This window comes from Cherax quadricarinatus, chromosome 65 (genome assembly GCF_038502225.1).
Source record: "Cherax quadricarinatus isolate ZL_2023a chromosome 65, ASM3850222v1, whole genome shotgun sequence".
Lineage (NCBI taxonomy): Eukaryota > Metazoa > Arthropoda > Malacostraca > Decapoda > Parastacidae > Cherax > Cherax quadricarinatus.
In genome coordinates this window covers 14,264,233-14,279,165 of record NC_091356.1, presented here as the reverse complement: position 1 = coordinate 14,279,165, position 14,933 = coordinate 14,264,233, and the positions used below count along the sequence as shown (strand labels likewise).

Sequence of the window (14,933 nt, the reverse complement as noted above, 5' to 3'; positions counted from 1 at the left end):
ATACGAAAGGAATAATTTTCTACAGTTACCCCCAGTAACACATTTTCTCTGATGTTAGACTAGAGGAAATGTTATTCTTGCCGTCACTTGTACAAGTTATCCGGCTACCACATCTCATATTTATGTTTATTTATTCTATTGTGGGGTGTATTTATCATCTTTTTATGTTATGTATCGTGTTTATTATATAATTTTAAAAAAATATCATGGATGGATTAATGAAAATGTGTACATTAACGTAATATAGGACATTTAATGAGACTCGGTGATTATTATTATTATTATTATTATAATCATTTCTAATATGGCGTCACTTGTGCAAGCCATATGGCTACCACATCTCATATTTATGTTTATTTATTCTACTGTGGGGTGTATTTATCATCTTTATATGTTATGCATCGTGTTTATTATATAATTTTGAAAAAATATCACAGATGGATTAATGAAAATGTGTATATTAACGTAATATACGACATTTAAATGAGACTAGGTGATTATTATTATCATTAATATGACGTCTCGAGACATACGAGACATTTACTGATTTTAATGTGTACCTACATGCCAGAACAGTATGTAAGTTTATTTAGGTACAGGTATACATAAGTATAATTATCAAAGTATATATAAAATAACTTTTAACAACACTTGAAATTTTGGAGTTTCCAGACATAGTGGAGAGACTTAGTGCTTACGGATCTCACAGAGAATGTAAACAAACCGGGTGGGGCGCGGTGACCGTATTAGAAAGTCAGGTGGGGGAGCCGTACAGCGAGTTTTGGTAAAATTTTGAAATGACCGTATTAGCGGAACACCGTAAAGCGAAATGTCGTAAAGCGGGGCGTTACTGTACATGTACAAGCATATATATACACACCCCTCTGGGTTTTCTATTTTCTTTCTAGTTCTTGTTCTTGTTTATTTCCTCTTACCTCCATGGGGAAGTGGAACAGAATTCTTCCTCCGTAAGCCATGCGTGTTTAAGAGGCAACTAAAATGCCGGGAGCAAGGGGCTAGTAACCCCTTCTCCTGTTTATATTACTAAATGTAAAAGGAGAAACTTTCGTTTTTCCTTTTGGGCCACCCTGCCTCTGTGGGACACGGCTGGTGTGTTGAAAGAAAGTAGTAGTAGTAACCAGCTGGAATGGATGCAAGAGATACTACATGCTACAATTACTAAAAAAAAAACTGAAAGTCATTTGTCAAACAGTGAAGGATGACTTAAAGAAGCAAACATTTGTACCATCACTTATGCTCAAGCTAGTTTTACTGCAAACAAAATATTAAGACTGAACATCTCAAGCACAGCTCTGGTAATCTGAACATAAACAAAAACCTACGCATAGTAATCATTATAATAGTCGTCTTCTAATCGTCCATGAAGAGGGGATTTTTCTCTGCTGTTATTATGCCGTCGTCTTGAACCCGGAACAGGACCCATACCCACTGTAGCCCCAAATTTGGCAGGTTTTACATCTGTAAAAATCAACAAAATTGTGTCCGTGAGATATGGACAAATATCTGGCTTTGCATCATCAATTGGGTAGATATAGTTAAAATGTAATACTAATACATGTATATTTTACTTCACAGTATTATGCAAGAGTTGAGATACATTACTAATCATGAACATAATTTAGAAGTATCCATGCCAATCTATAATTAACTCAGCAATAACTTTACCAATAATGTCACAGACAATAAGAGTATAACCATTTTTAACAACAATATTTAGGTCTTTAAGTAAAAACAATGAGGAAATCATTGCCCAGCTAAAAGCTCTTAACCTTTGCTATAAAATTCCTTCCTTCCTTAGAGTTATGACAATCCAGTACAGTAATGTACTGTAAAGTTAAAATTTCATTTCTGAGGATCACAAAGTTTGTTTTGGTACAGGTGACCAACATAAGGGCCATACTGATACCTTTAAATATTCTGGAACATGAGGTACTTGTGAAATTCTCTATTTATACCCATTTTTTTAGTAAATGAATGCAGTTGATAATCTAAAGGCAATTAATGTCTGCTCAATCTCAAAGCTACCAAATGAACCAAAATGATAAGTTCCAGAAAAAATAACTGTACAAACCAAAACCAGGTATTGTACTATAAAAGCATGTCTACATTTCAACATCAATACTGTACTGGGTATAAAAATAAAATGTGAAATGGTTAACATGCATAAAGCCAAACTATTATTTACAAAAATTCTAGGAGAAACCCTAGCTAGCTGTCTGAACTCTTATTGAACCAAACCCAATGAAGTGAAAAAAAGGTCAAATTTCTTGTATCACTAGCATCAAGGAGCCCCCTTGAACTTTATTACCTTGCATACTGTATTTTGCATGGTCTTACCTACTCTGTGTCCCTTAATATAAGCTAAGTTGCCAGCATTAAGGCAAGCTGTAGCAGTTTCTTCGTCTGCAAATTGCACAAACCCAAATTTGTTTCTAGTGATTGACACTCCTGAAAGAAAAAGGTAATGAATTAATTATAAAGCTCTCAGTGACAGTGATATTGTACAATTGCCTAAGTATTTATACATTAGGTATTCAATAAGGGCAAATGTTGAAAGTAATAATGAGAAACTTGCCAAAGACTATCAGATACACCAGTGTGGCAAGGCTCTCATGACCCACTAAGAACAAAACCACAAGAATTTTGCACTTCCACTGACCTCTCTAGGCCACAGTAAATACCATCTTGCAAATTTTTCTTTCAGTTTTGCTTCCTTTTCCCTGTTTTATGGGTTTATCACTACTACCACCAGAGCTACCTGTTTTATGGGTTTATCACTACTACTACTACTACTACTAGAGCTACCTGTTCTATGGGCTTATCACTACTACTACCATAGCTACCTGTTTTGCAGGTTTATCATTACTACTGCTAGAGGGTTTATCACTACTGCCAGAACCACCTGTTTAACTGGTTTATCAATACTACCAGAACCACCTGTTTTATGGGTTATCACTACTGCTACAACCACCTGTTTTACAAGTTTATTATTACTGCCAGAGCCACCAGTTTTGCAGATTTAACTGATTCTGGGGAAGCTGTCATCAGTCAAGCCATTGTAAGTCGAACCCTTACTTCCTACAGGAACAAGGTTATAAATGGTCTTTATAAAAGCAGGGGGTTAGTTGGGGGGTTGTAAGTCAAGAAGTCATATGTCAGAGATAAACTGTACATTTAATGAGAGGAGAATAATTCAAATGATCTACAATGACCTTAACGTTGTAATGAGCTTCAGACACTAATGGTTTACTTAAGAAATTAGATACTGAGTACAGGAGGGCCCTGCTTATACTTTGCAGCCCAGTCCCTATACCCATTATGTACCTCTGTAATCTGTGTGATAAATGATTTAAAAAACCAACAAGTTGAAGACTGAGACACTTATGCAACATATGGAATCTTTATTGAGGAAACGTTTTGCCACACAGTGGCTTCATCAGTCCAATACAAACCCATGATGCTGCAGTGCCTGACAGGTGTGATAAATGGTTTAAAAAATCGACAAGTTGAAGATTGAGACACTTATGCAACATATGGCTGAGGGACTGATTACCTCAAACTCCTCCTCTCCTTACACCTTTCTCCTTTGTATTGGACTGATGAAGCCACTGTGTGGCAAAACGTTTCTTCAATAAAGATTCCCATATGTTGCATAAGTGTCTCAATCTTCAGACTGTTCTACTCATCAGCATAAAAACATAAGAAAGGAGGAACACTGCAGTAGGCCTGTTGGCCTATACTTGGCAGTTCCTTCACAAATAAAACCCACTAACAGAATAAACACTACCCAAGCAATAAGCTTTGATAATTCTATTTCCTCACGTGCAAGTCCCATTCAACACCAACCCCTCTTCCTCATGTATTTATCCAACCTAAATATTAAACTACCCAAGGTTTTAGCTTCGATAGGACCTTGGGTAAAGGGATGGAGACTGTAGTGGCAGGCTTCCAGGTGAAGAACATTGTGATGGGCAACTGAAACCATTTCTTCATATCTACAAACAGAGTTTTGTAGGGAATTACACCTCAATCAATGTCATTCATCACCTTCAAAGCCCTCAACATAAATATGATTTGGCGGCTGGAAATTCGTGAATGTTCGAAGCCCGCAAAAGTGGAAAACACAAATGTTGAGGGAGACCTGTATATACTCTGATAATTATACTTAAGTGTACCTGTACCTAAATACACTTACTGTGTTGGCATGCAGGTACATGTTAAAATCACTAAGAGTGTCTTATTAGTCTTGAAAACACCGTATCAATAATAATAAAAATAACACTTAGGAGCACTTAGGAGTCTGTGGAAACAAAGAACTTTGTCCTTGGAGGCAAAGAGGGGAATGTATGAGAGTATAGTTTTACCAACGCTCTTATATGGGTGTGAAGCGTGGGTGATGAATGTTGCAGCGAGGAGAAGGCTGGAGGCAGTGGAGATGTCATGTCTGAGGGCAGTGTGTGGTGTGAATATAATGCAGAGAATTCGTAGTTTGGAAGTTAGGAGGAGGTGCGGGATTACCAAAACTGTTGTCCAGAGGGCTGAGGAAGGGTTGTTGAGGTGGTTCGGACATGTAGAGAGAATGGAGCGAAACAGAATGACTTCAAGAGTGTATCAGTCTGTAGTGGAAGGAAGGCGGGGTAGGGGTCGGCCTAGGAAGGGTTGGAGGGAGGGGGTAAAGGAGGTTTTGTGTGCGAGGGGCTTGGACTTCCAGCAGGCATGCGTGAGCGTGTTTGATAGGAGTGAATGGAGACAAATGGTTTTTAATACTTGACGTGCTGTTGGAGTGTGAGCAAAGTAACATTTATGAAGGGATTCAGGGAAACCGGCAGGCCGGACTTGAGTCCTGGAGATGGGAAGTACAGTGCCTGCACTCTGAAGGAGGGGTGTTAATGTTGCAGTTTAAAAACTGTAGTGTAAAGCACCCTTCTGGCAAGACAGTGATGGAGTGAATGATGGTGAAAGTTTTTCTTTTTCGGGCCACCCTGCCTTGGTGGGAATCGGCCGGTGTGATAATAATAAAAAATAAAAAATAATAATCACTCTAAGGTGCATTAAATGTCGTATAAAATGTTTATACAGGTAGGCCATCACTAATCCAGCAATCAGTTATCCAGTTCCATCAGTAATCCGGAATTAATTTCAGCTAACATAATTTCAAATTTCATCATTACACTGATTCAGAAATTGTGCAGATGGTTGTAAATCCACAGCAGCAAGCCAGTGGAGTGAAAATGAGGAAGATGTAGCAGAAAGTCTCTCTAGTGGCCTGGTGGTTAACGCTCTCGCTTCACACGGTGAGGGCCTGGGTTCGATTCCCAGCCAGAGTAGAAACATTGGACGTGTTTCTTTCCACCTGTTGTCTATGTTCCCCATCAGTAAAATGGGTACTTGGGTGTTAGTCGACTGGTGTGGGTCGCATCCTGGGACACTGACCTAAGGAGGCCTGGTCACAGACCAGGCCGCGGGGGCGTTGACCCCCGGAACTCTCTCCAGGTAATCTCCAGGTAGTGATAGGTTAATAAGTGTATTCTAACCTAACCACTCTGTAATCCGGCAAACTCACTAACCTGGCACACTGCAGGTTCCATTGATGCCGGATTAGTGATGGCCGACCTGTATAGACATTTTGCTTAATCCATCTATGATATCTATGATTGTAAAGGACCTGCATAGTATCAGCCAAAAGGCCTGCTGCAATGTTCCTCCTTTCTTATGTTCTTATATTTTTTTTTTTTCAAAATTATATAATAAACATGCTACATAATATATAAACATGATAAATACACCCACAATTGAATAAATTAACATAAATATGAGATGTTTTTCCAGTCACCTTGTCGGTGTGTCAGAAAGAAAAACGTTTTCTCTAGTCCAACACCAAAGAAAATGTGTACACAATAGTATTACTGGGGATAACTGTAGAAAATTATTCCTTTCGTATGCCTTCACTCAGAGCGCCATTCCTTCCAAAAATGGTGTGTTACATGAGAATAGGAGTTTTGCTCTTTATTTATTCTACCCTACCGTACCATTGTGAAGACACCTTGTACACAATGTAAGGTGTTTGTATTATGATATAAGCTTTACAAATATGGAAATGAACATGTATCAACCTACAAACCGTGTTCATCTGTTTGTTTACATACTCCGTGGCTGTGTTCTCTCTCATTTACTCGCTGCTCGCTCGCTTTCGCTCGCTCTCTCTCTCTCTCTCGCCTCCGCTCGCTTTCTCTCTCTCTCTCTCTCGCTCTGCTCTTCGCTTTCTCTCTCTCGCTCGCTCTCGCTCTCGCTCTCTCTCTCCTGCCTCGCCTCGCCTCTCTCTCTCTCTCCCTCGCCTCGCCTCGCTTTCCTCTCTCTCTCTCTCCTGCCTCTCTCCTCTCGCTCTCGCTTTCGCTTTCTCTCTCTCGCCTCGCCTCGCTTTCTCTCTCTCTCTCTCTCGCCTCGCCTCGCTCTCTCTCTCTCTCTCTCTCTCTCTCTCTCTCGCTCTCTCTCGCCTCTCTCTCTCTCTCTCTCTCTCTCTCGTCTCTCTCTCTCGCCTCTCTCTCTCTCTCTCTCTCTCTCTCTCCTCTCTCTCTCTCTCTCTCTCTCATCTCTCTCTCTCTCTCGCTCTCTCTCTCTGCTCTCTCTCTCTCGCTCTCTCTCTCTCTCTCTCTCTCTCTCTCTCGTCTCTCTCTCTCTGCTCTCTCTCTCGCTCTCTCTCTCTCTGCTCTCTCTCTCTCTCTCTCTCTCGCTCTGCTTCTCTCTCTCGTCTCTCGCTCGCTCTCTCGCTCGTTTGTTCTCTCGCTCTCGCCTCGTCTCGTCCGTCGCTCGCTCTCGCTCGTTCCTCTCGCTCTCGTTCGCGCTCTCTCGCTCGCTCCTCTCTCTCTCGCTCGTCTCTCTCCTGCCTTCGCTCTCTCTCTCCCCTGCTCGTTTTCTCTCTCTGCTCAGCTTTCTCGCTCTTCTTCTCGCGCTCGTCTTCTCGCTCGCTTTCTCTCTCGCTCGCTTCTCCGCTCTCGCTTTCCTCTCGCTCGCTCTCTCTCGCTCGCTTTCTCTCGCCTCGCTCTTTCTCTCTCGCCTCGCTTTCTTTCTCTCCTCCGCCTTTCTTTCTCTCTCTCGCTCGCTTCTCTCGCTCGCTTCTCTCTCGCTCTCTCTCTCTCCTCGCTCTCTCTCTTCTCTCTCGCTTCTCTCCTCTCTCGCCTCCTCTCTCGCTCTCTCTCTCTCTCTCTCGTCTCTCTGTCTCTGCTCTCTCTCTCTCTCGTCTCTCTGCTCTTCCTGCTCTCTCTCATTCTTCTCTCTCTCTCTCTCTCGTCTTCTCTCGCTCTCTCTCTCTCTCTCGCTGCCTCTCTCTCTCGCTCTCTCTCTCTCTCTCTCTCTCTCTTCTCTCGTCTCTCTGCTCTCTCGTTTCTCTCTCTGCTCTCTCTCTCTCGTCTCTCTCTCTCGTCTCTCTCTCTCTCGTCTCTCTCTCCTCTCGGTCTCTCGTCTCTCTCTCTCTGCTCTCTCTCTCTCTCTCTCGTTCTCTTCTCTCTCTCTCTCTCTCGCGGTCTCTCTCTCTCTCGCTCTCTCTCTCTCTCTCGGCTCTCTCTCTCTGTCTCTCTCTCTCTCCTCTCTCTCTCTCTCTCTCTCTCTCGTCTCTCTCTCTCGGCTCGTTTCTCTCTCTCTCTCTCTCTCTCTCTCTCTCTCTCTCTCTCTCTCTCTCTCTCTCTCTCTCTCTCTCTCTCTCTCTCTCTCTCGTTTATTCGTTTTTATCTCATTTACTCACCTCTCATCCTACATTAAGACTACAATATTTTAAGGTAAGTAATGAGTGTACCGTATATGCATTTTATCGCTCTAGGGCGCTTTAAAAGTCGTAGTATATTACGTGTGGGTGGGGTGGCCTGGCTGGCTACCATACCTATCACACCTGACTTCTTACAATAAACACTACTCACCTGACCCAACATTAAGACTACAAATATTTTGAGGTAAGTAATGAAGTGTACTGTGTGTGTATTTTACTTTTTATTGTTTTTAATGCCTTGTTCTATTGTTAACTTAATATATTTTAGTGTAAACTTATTATCTGGCATTTATACGCATTTGTAAGTGGAAAAAATGACATTCTGCTTTCCAGCGGTAGCCTGGAACCTAATCTGCCATATAAGTGGGGCCCTGCTGTAACTGAAAACCACTGCATTAGCAAAATGATGTAAAGCAAAGTGCTGTAAAGCGGGGCCTTCCTGTATACAGCCTCTCCTCACTTAACGACTGAGTTCCATTCCTAAGAGTAGGTCGGTAACTGAATTTATCACTAATTAGCCCTTTGAGGGTCCATCCAGTAGTTCTACGGCTTTGAGGCCTGGGTCCAAGCCATAATTTTACACCATGAGCTCAGCTCACTCAGATAAGCCATGAGCGGTAAATTTGGGCATAGATATGAGAGAATTCATCTACGTGGTAAGTGTGCACCATATAAAACAAATCCTGATAAATTAGACACATGTGCAACATTTGGGTATCTTTAATGAGGAAACGTTTCACCACACAGTGGCTTCATCAGTCCATACAAAGGAGAATGGTGAAAAACAGAAGGAGTTTGAGGTAATCAGACCCTCAACCTTGAGTCGATGTGATCAGTCCATCAATCTTGAAAAGAATACAGCATATGTGCAAAGAAGTAGCTTATATACTGTAGGCAGGAGAGGTGCAGCAGCCGTAGGTGGTATCACATTTGTCCGATGTGGTAGTAGGTCATGCCCAAGAGTTAGGGAAGTGAAGAATTCCTTGTATTAAGATCCCAAAATGTTGCTGTGTCAGACAGGAATGTAGATGAATGGTTCAGAGAACTGACAAATGTTGCACGTGTCTAATTTATCAACTCGTCGGTTCTCTGAACCATTCATCTGCAAAACAAATCCTGCAGCACGCAGTGCATAATAGGAAAAAAAAACTGCGACTGTGTTCTTGGATTAAAACAGCAACTTTGCAAAGTATTTTCGTATGTTTTTTACAGCTATATTCACAATTTTTTGGTCTCATTTGATAGAACTGAAGAGTAGGTTACAGAAATAGAGATGAGTTTGATTGGTTTTAGTACTGAAAATGGCCTGAAACCGAGCTCAAAGTAGCAGAAATGTTAAATTTTTTTCGTTGTTCAAGGTTAAACAAATCACATGTCCAATACACATCAGCTGGTGGGTCTAATGTGCATTCATGAATGCGCTGGCATTATTTATACAATTATATTACAAACAGCCTCTCCTCACTTAATGACGTAGCTCGTTCCTAAGACCAAGTTGATAAATGAATTCATCGCTAATAGAGGAACATACTATAATGGTAGTGAGTGTGTGTCAACCATTTTTTTATATTGTTTTAATGTCACCCTTGCACCATTTATACTATTTGTGCTATATTTTTAAATATTTATACAGTAGTGTACCGGACAGTGGGACCTCGGTTTTCGTGATTAATCCATTTAATAAAGTCTGACGAAAGTCGAATCATACGAAAACTGAAGCAAGATTTCCCATAAGAAATAATATAAATCCAATTAATCTGTTCCAGACACCCAAAAGTATTAACAAAAAATACATTTTATAGAGAATAACTATAGTTTTACACACAGAAAACAATGAGAAATAAATATAAATGACTAATAAAATGGATAAATGAGCATTTAACATCACTTTTACCTTTATTGAAGACGCTTGTTGGCACATGGAAGATGGCAAGGAGAGGAGAGGGAGGAGGAGGAGGAGGTTATTGTTTGGAAGGGAAATCCCTGTCCATAAGGAATTCAGGTATCAAGACCCAATATGGGGTTACTTCCCTTCTTTGTCTTTTACTGGCACTAGGACCAGCTTGGGAGTCACTGCACCCCTGTCGCACAAAAAATCTGTCCAGAGAGGTCTGTTTCTGGCGTCTCCTTATGATTTGCCTCAAATGGGATAAGGCAATGTCATTAAACAAGTTGAAGACATGGCTTACAATAGCTTTGTTAGGGTGATATTTCTCCACAAAACTTTCCAACTCATTCCACTTTGCACACGTCCTTAACCCTAGGGCGCATGCAGGTCACGTACTAGTACGTCATTGCAGCCAGGGTCAGTCACATACTTGCATGCATAGATTCCAGCACCTTCAAATCGAGCAGGAGAAAGCTGGTAGGCCCCCATGTGAGAGAATGGGTCTGCGTGGTCAGTGTGCGCAGTAAGAAAAAATCGGGGAGCCAGTGGTGCATTGTGGGAACGCGATTTTAGTTCACCTTGTCTACCATGCCTCACAGTAAGGAACTCCTCACTCCTCAGTGAACTGGGACTCTTTTATTCCCAAGTGATAGTTCAAATATGGATGGAAGTGTCAGTGAACATGACTTCCAGGGTTTTGAGGAGTTTGTGACTGAGAATAATGAACAGAATAGTGGTAATGGTGATGAAAACCCAGACGGCCCTCAACCTTCCACATCCAGGGCTGGGCCATCTTGTTCATGTTCAGTTGTACCAGAATGAAGGAGGAAACTCTTATTTTCCCGTGTTCAGGACACAGATGTGAGCAGTGGTGATGATACTGATAATGAATATGATCTCCAAGCTCTTGAAAACAGTTTCAATAGTGAGAGTGAAGTGGAGTATTCTCCAGTGAAACATTGGTATATACGACGCTACATGCGCTCTGGTAGTGTGCCATATGATGTTCCAAGGGTACGGAGTACGTACATCTCGGAGTACATCTCGTGGACGTACAACAGGAACAGATAGTGAAAATGAAGATGATATTGTTACAGTGGGGATCAAAAATGTGCATGTGTCAGAAGGTGGTGGTGGTGGTGGTGCCAGTCATGAGCCACCATCAGCCACCCATGTTGGTACCCACGCCGCTGAGTCAACTCAGCTATAACAAAAACCACCCTCACCCACCCACCCACCACACCAACCTCCACAACCACACCTTCCACAACCACAACCTCTATAACCGCAACCTCTATAACCACAACCTCCACAACCACAACCTCCACAACCACAACCTCCACAACCACAACCTCCACAGCCACAACCTCCACAACCACAACCTCCACAACCACAACCTCCACAACCACAACCTCCACAACCACAACCTCCACAACCACAACCTCCACAACCACAACCTCCACAACCACAACCTCCACAACCACAACCTCCACAACCACAACCTCCACAACCACAACCTCCACAACCACAATCACAACCTCCACAACCACAACCTCCACAACCACCTGTCAATATCCAGTATCCACCAGCAGACCGCACCTGGGATTGGAAGGAAGCTGCCAATTTTGTTCCCAATCCCCATCACTTTGATGAAAGTCAAAGTAGACTATGGCCATCTTGTACACTTGGGAACAATGCCACTGAGCTGTTATGTTTTGAATTATTCTTTGCCGAACTCATGATGGAAATGATTGTCAGGGTAAGCAACAGATACTACGAGCACACAATGGCAAACACAATTCTTTCACCAAGCTCACGGCTACACCAGTGGAAGGAGACAACTGCAGCTGAGACGTATCTTCTGTTTGCCACAAAAATGCTTTTGCCACATATGTATAAGTACAGTGTCAAATCATACTTGTCAACAGACCGCCTCATTGCAACCCCAGCTTTCAGTGATATAATACCAGTGAATCAATTTGTGCTACTGTTGCGAATGCTACACCTCTCAGACAAAACCAGGCCTGACAGAAAAGACAGGTTATATAAGATAAGAAATGTGTTCTGTATCTGAAACAGAAGTTCAATATGTATTTTTGTCCCTTCAGGAAGCTTGCTATTGACGAGTCTTTGATTTTGTTCTAAGGTAGACTCTCGTTCAAGTAGTACATACCAAGCAAGAGGAAATGATTTGGTATAAAGTTGTTTGTACTTTGTGATTCCTACAGTGATCTTGTATTAGATATTATTGTGTACACTGGAAGTAATACATTGCAAGATACCAGGAAGTTATTGGCTATCTCTGGTGATGTGGTTAGAGCAATGATGGAACCATATCTTGGTAAGGGGTATATATTATATACTGATAACCGGTACACAAGTCCCTCACTCAAGAGATTTTTTGCAAGTGAACATGACAGATGTGTGTAGTGTAGTATAGTGTGTGCAAATTGTAAACATATGCCTAGGTACAATTCAGGCACTCGTAGAGGTGAGGTGCAGGCATTTGCTGCCAATGACATCATGGCATTTCGGTGGCATGACACATGAGATGTCACACTGTTGTCATCAGTTCACCGAAACGAAATGACAGACACTGGCAGGCAGCAGAGAGAGACCAATGAACCCATTCTAAAACCTGCAGATGTGACAGACTACACCCTCAATATGCGCTCAATGGACAAATGTGATATGCAAATTGGGTTTGCTGATTGTGTTCACAAGAGTTATAAGTGGTACATAAAACTCTTTTTTCATCCTGTGGATATTTCCATGCTGAATGCTTATAATATGTATAAGTTAACACCAGAAACAAACCACCATATGGTCAAATTTGTTTGTCTGTCATCAGACAAATATTTTTCAAGTACCAAGTAACAACACCTTCAATAGAACAACACCTGCAAACTGATCTTCAACTACCTTCTCGTCTGAGGCCTGGTGATCACCATAAATTTTCCAATTATGGAGGTAAGGCTTATTGGTCTATAATTCGAAGCTAAGGACCTGTCACCTGCCTTGTAAATAGGTATTATATTTCCCATTTTCCACTTGTCTGGCACTATGCCAGTTTGTAGCGATATGTTGAAAAGATTAGCCAACGGTATCCTAAGTTCTTCTTTACACTCCTTTAAAACCCTCGCAAGCAGTTCATCAGGACCTGGGGATTTGTTAGGTTTTAATTTCTGTATTTGTCTGAGGACCATGTCACTAGTTACCCCAATCGTGCATAGTTTATTATCGTCCTGTTCTACATAATTTATTATTTCTGGAATTTCGCTACTATCTTCCTGAGTAAAAACTGAGAGGAAGTAGGTATTGAAAAGTTAACACATTTCCTTATTACTGTCAGTAATCTGACCTGAGTTACTCTAAAGTGGACCTATCTTGTCCCCAATCTTACTTCTGTATACAGTAGATCCCTGGTTTTCAAAATTAATCCATTCCAGAAGGTTGGCCTAAATCCGAAATGGCCAAAAACCAAAGTAATATTTTCCATAATAAATAATGTAAATCCATTTAATCAAATTCAAATTCAAATTTATTTATTTCTTTGCAAGTAGTACATTGAGATTATGTTTTTACAATAATGGGTTGCAGTGTAAACAGAGCCTCTATTATGCCTATGCATTATGGGCTGACTTAATTTAATGGCTTAATGACTACTTAATACTAAAGAAATTTATCATAGTTGTACAGTAGTTCTATTAATTATAAGTGAATCTAATTTATACACCCAAAAATATTAATAAAAAATCAATTTTATAGAGAATAACTATAGTGTTGTAGCTCTTCAGTGGTTAGTACATTCATTACTTACCTTAAAATATTTGTAGTCTTAATTTAGGGCGAGAGGTGAGTAGTATTTATTTGTAGGAAGTCAGTGTAGGTAGCAGGTAGATGTAGGTACACGTATGTAGTCCCTCTGGGCTACACCTACCGGCTACCTACACTGCAGAACACAGCCATATTACCACCATCGACATACCATGTTCACTGAGCTTACTCGTTTCTAACAGCTACCTTTAGATGCCATCATAAACAAAGGGAGAAGTAATAAATAATTCATGCCGAGAATTGTAAACAAACACGTGTTAAGGGTGGTGACTGGGCCAGATGCCAGATTCACAGTTTCCTCTAATGCTCAACCAGAGAAAACCTAACGTTTACCCTCTACCCGACTCATCACTCGATAGCATATACGTAAACATTGCATGTTTATATGCTATATCCTATGTAACGTGTTTCTTACATAATTTTGAAGAAAACATAATAGATGGACTAATGAAAATGTCTATATTAACCTAAAATAAGACATTTAATGTGCTCAAGAGTGAGTATTATTATGTATTAGTATTATAAATATGGTGAAGGATGAGGAGTATGAGGAGGAGTATGAGGAGGAGTATGAGGAGGAGTATGAGGAGTATGAGGAGTATGAGGAGTATGAGGAGGAGGAGGAGTATGAGGAGGAGGAGGAGTATGAGGAGGAGGAGGAGGAGGAGGAGGCGGAGTAGGAGGAGGAGGAGGAGTAGGAGGAGGAGTAGGAGTAGGAGGAGGAGTAGGAGGAGGAGGAGGAGTAGGAGGAGGAGGAGGAGTAGGAGGAGGAGGAGGAGGAGGAGGAGGAAGAGGAGGAGGAGGAGGAGGAGGAGGAGGAGGAGGAGAAGGAGGAGGAGGAGGAGGAGGAGGAGGAGGAGGAGGAGGAGGAGGATGATGATGAGGATGATGAGGATGATGAGGATGATGAGGATGATGAGGATGATGAGGATGAGGATGAGGATGAGGATGATGATGAGGATGATGATGAGGATGATGATGAGGATGATGATGAGGATGATGATGAGGATGATGAGGATGATGAGGATGATGAGGATGATGACGATGATGACGATGATGACGATGATGACGATGATGACGATGATGACGATGATGACGATGATGACGATGATGACGATGATGATGATGATGATGATGATGATGATGATGATGATGATGATGATACATGCAGAGAGCATGTATAATCCCTTTATATAAAGGGAAAGGGGACAAGAGAGACTGTAAAAATTATAGAGGAATAAGTTTACTGAGTATACCAGGAAAAGTGTACGGTAGGGTTATAACTGAAAGAATTAGAGGTAAGACAGAATGTAGGATTGCGGATGAGCAAGGAGGTTTCAGAGTGGGTAGGGGATGTGTAGATCAAGTGTTTACATTGAAGCATATATGTGAACAGTATTTAGATAGAGGTAGGGAAGTTTTTATTGC

At 41.4% G+C, this 14,933-nt stretch overlaps 1 protein-coding gene across 3 annotated transcripts in view; it reads right to left on the bottom strand.

Annotated features, from left to right (window-relative positions):
• The window catches only part of Neos (nuclear receptor coactivator protein neosin), a 172,944-nt gene that overhangs the window by 122,633 nt on the left and 35,378 nt on the right, over window positions 1–14,933 (bottom strand). For all 3 annotated transcript variants that reach the window (XM_053793816.2, XM_053793818.2, XM_053793817.2), the window contains exons 4-5: window positions 2,359–2,469; window positions 1,344–1,479 (exon numbers count right to left, since the gene is read on the bottom strand). In XM_053793816.2, coding sequence (XP_053649791.1) covers window positions 1,344–1,479; window positions 2,359–2,469 — 247 coding nt within the window. The remainder of the gene's footprint in view (window positions 1–1,343; window positions 1,480–2,358; window positions 2,470–14,933) is intronic.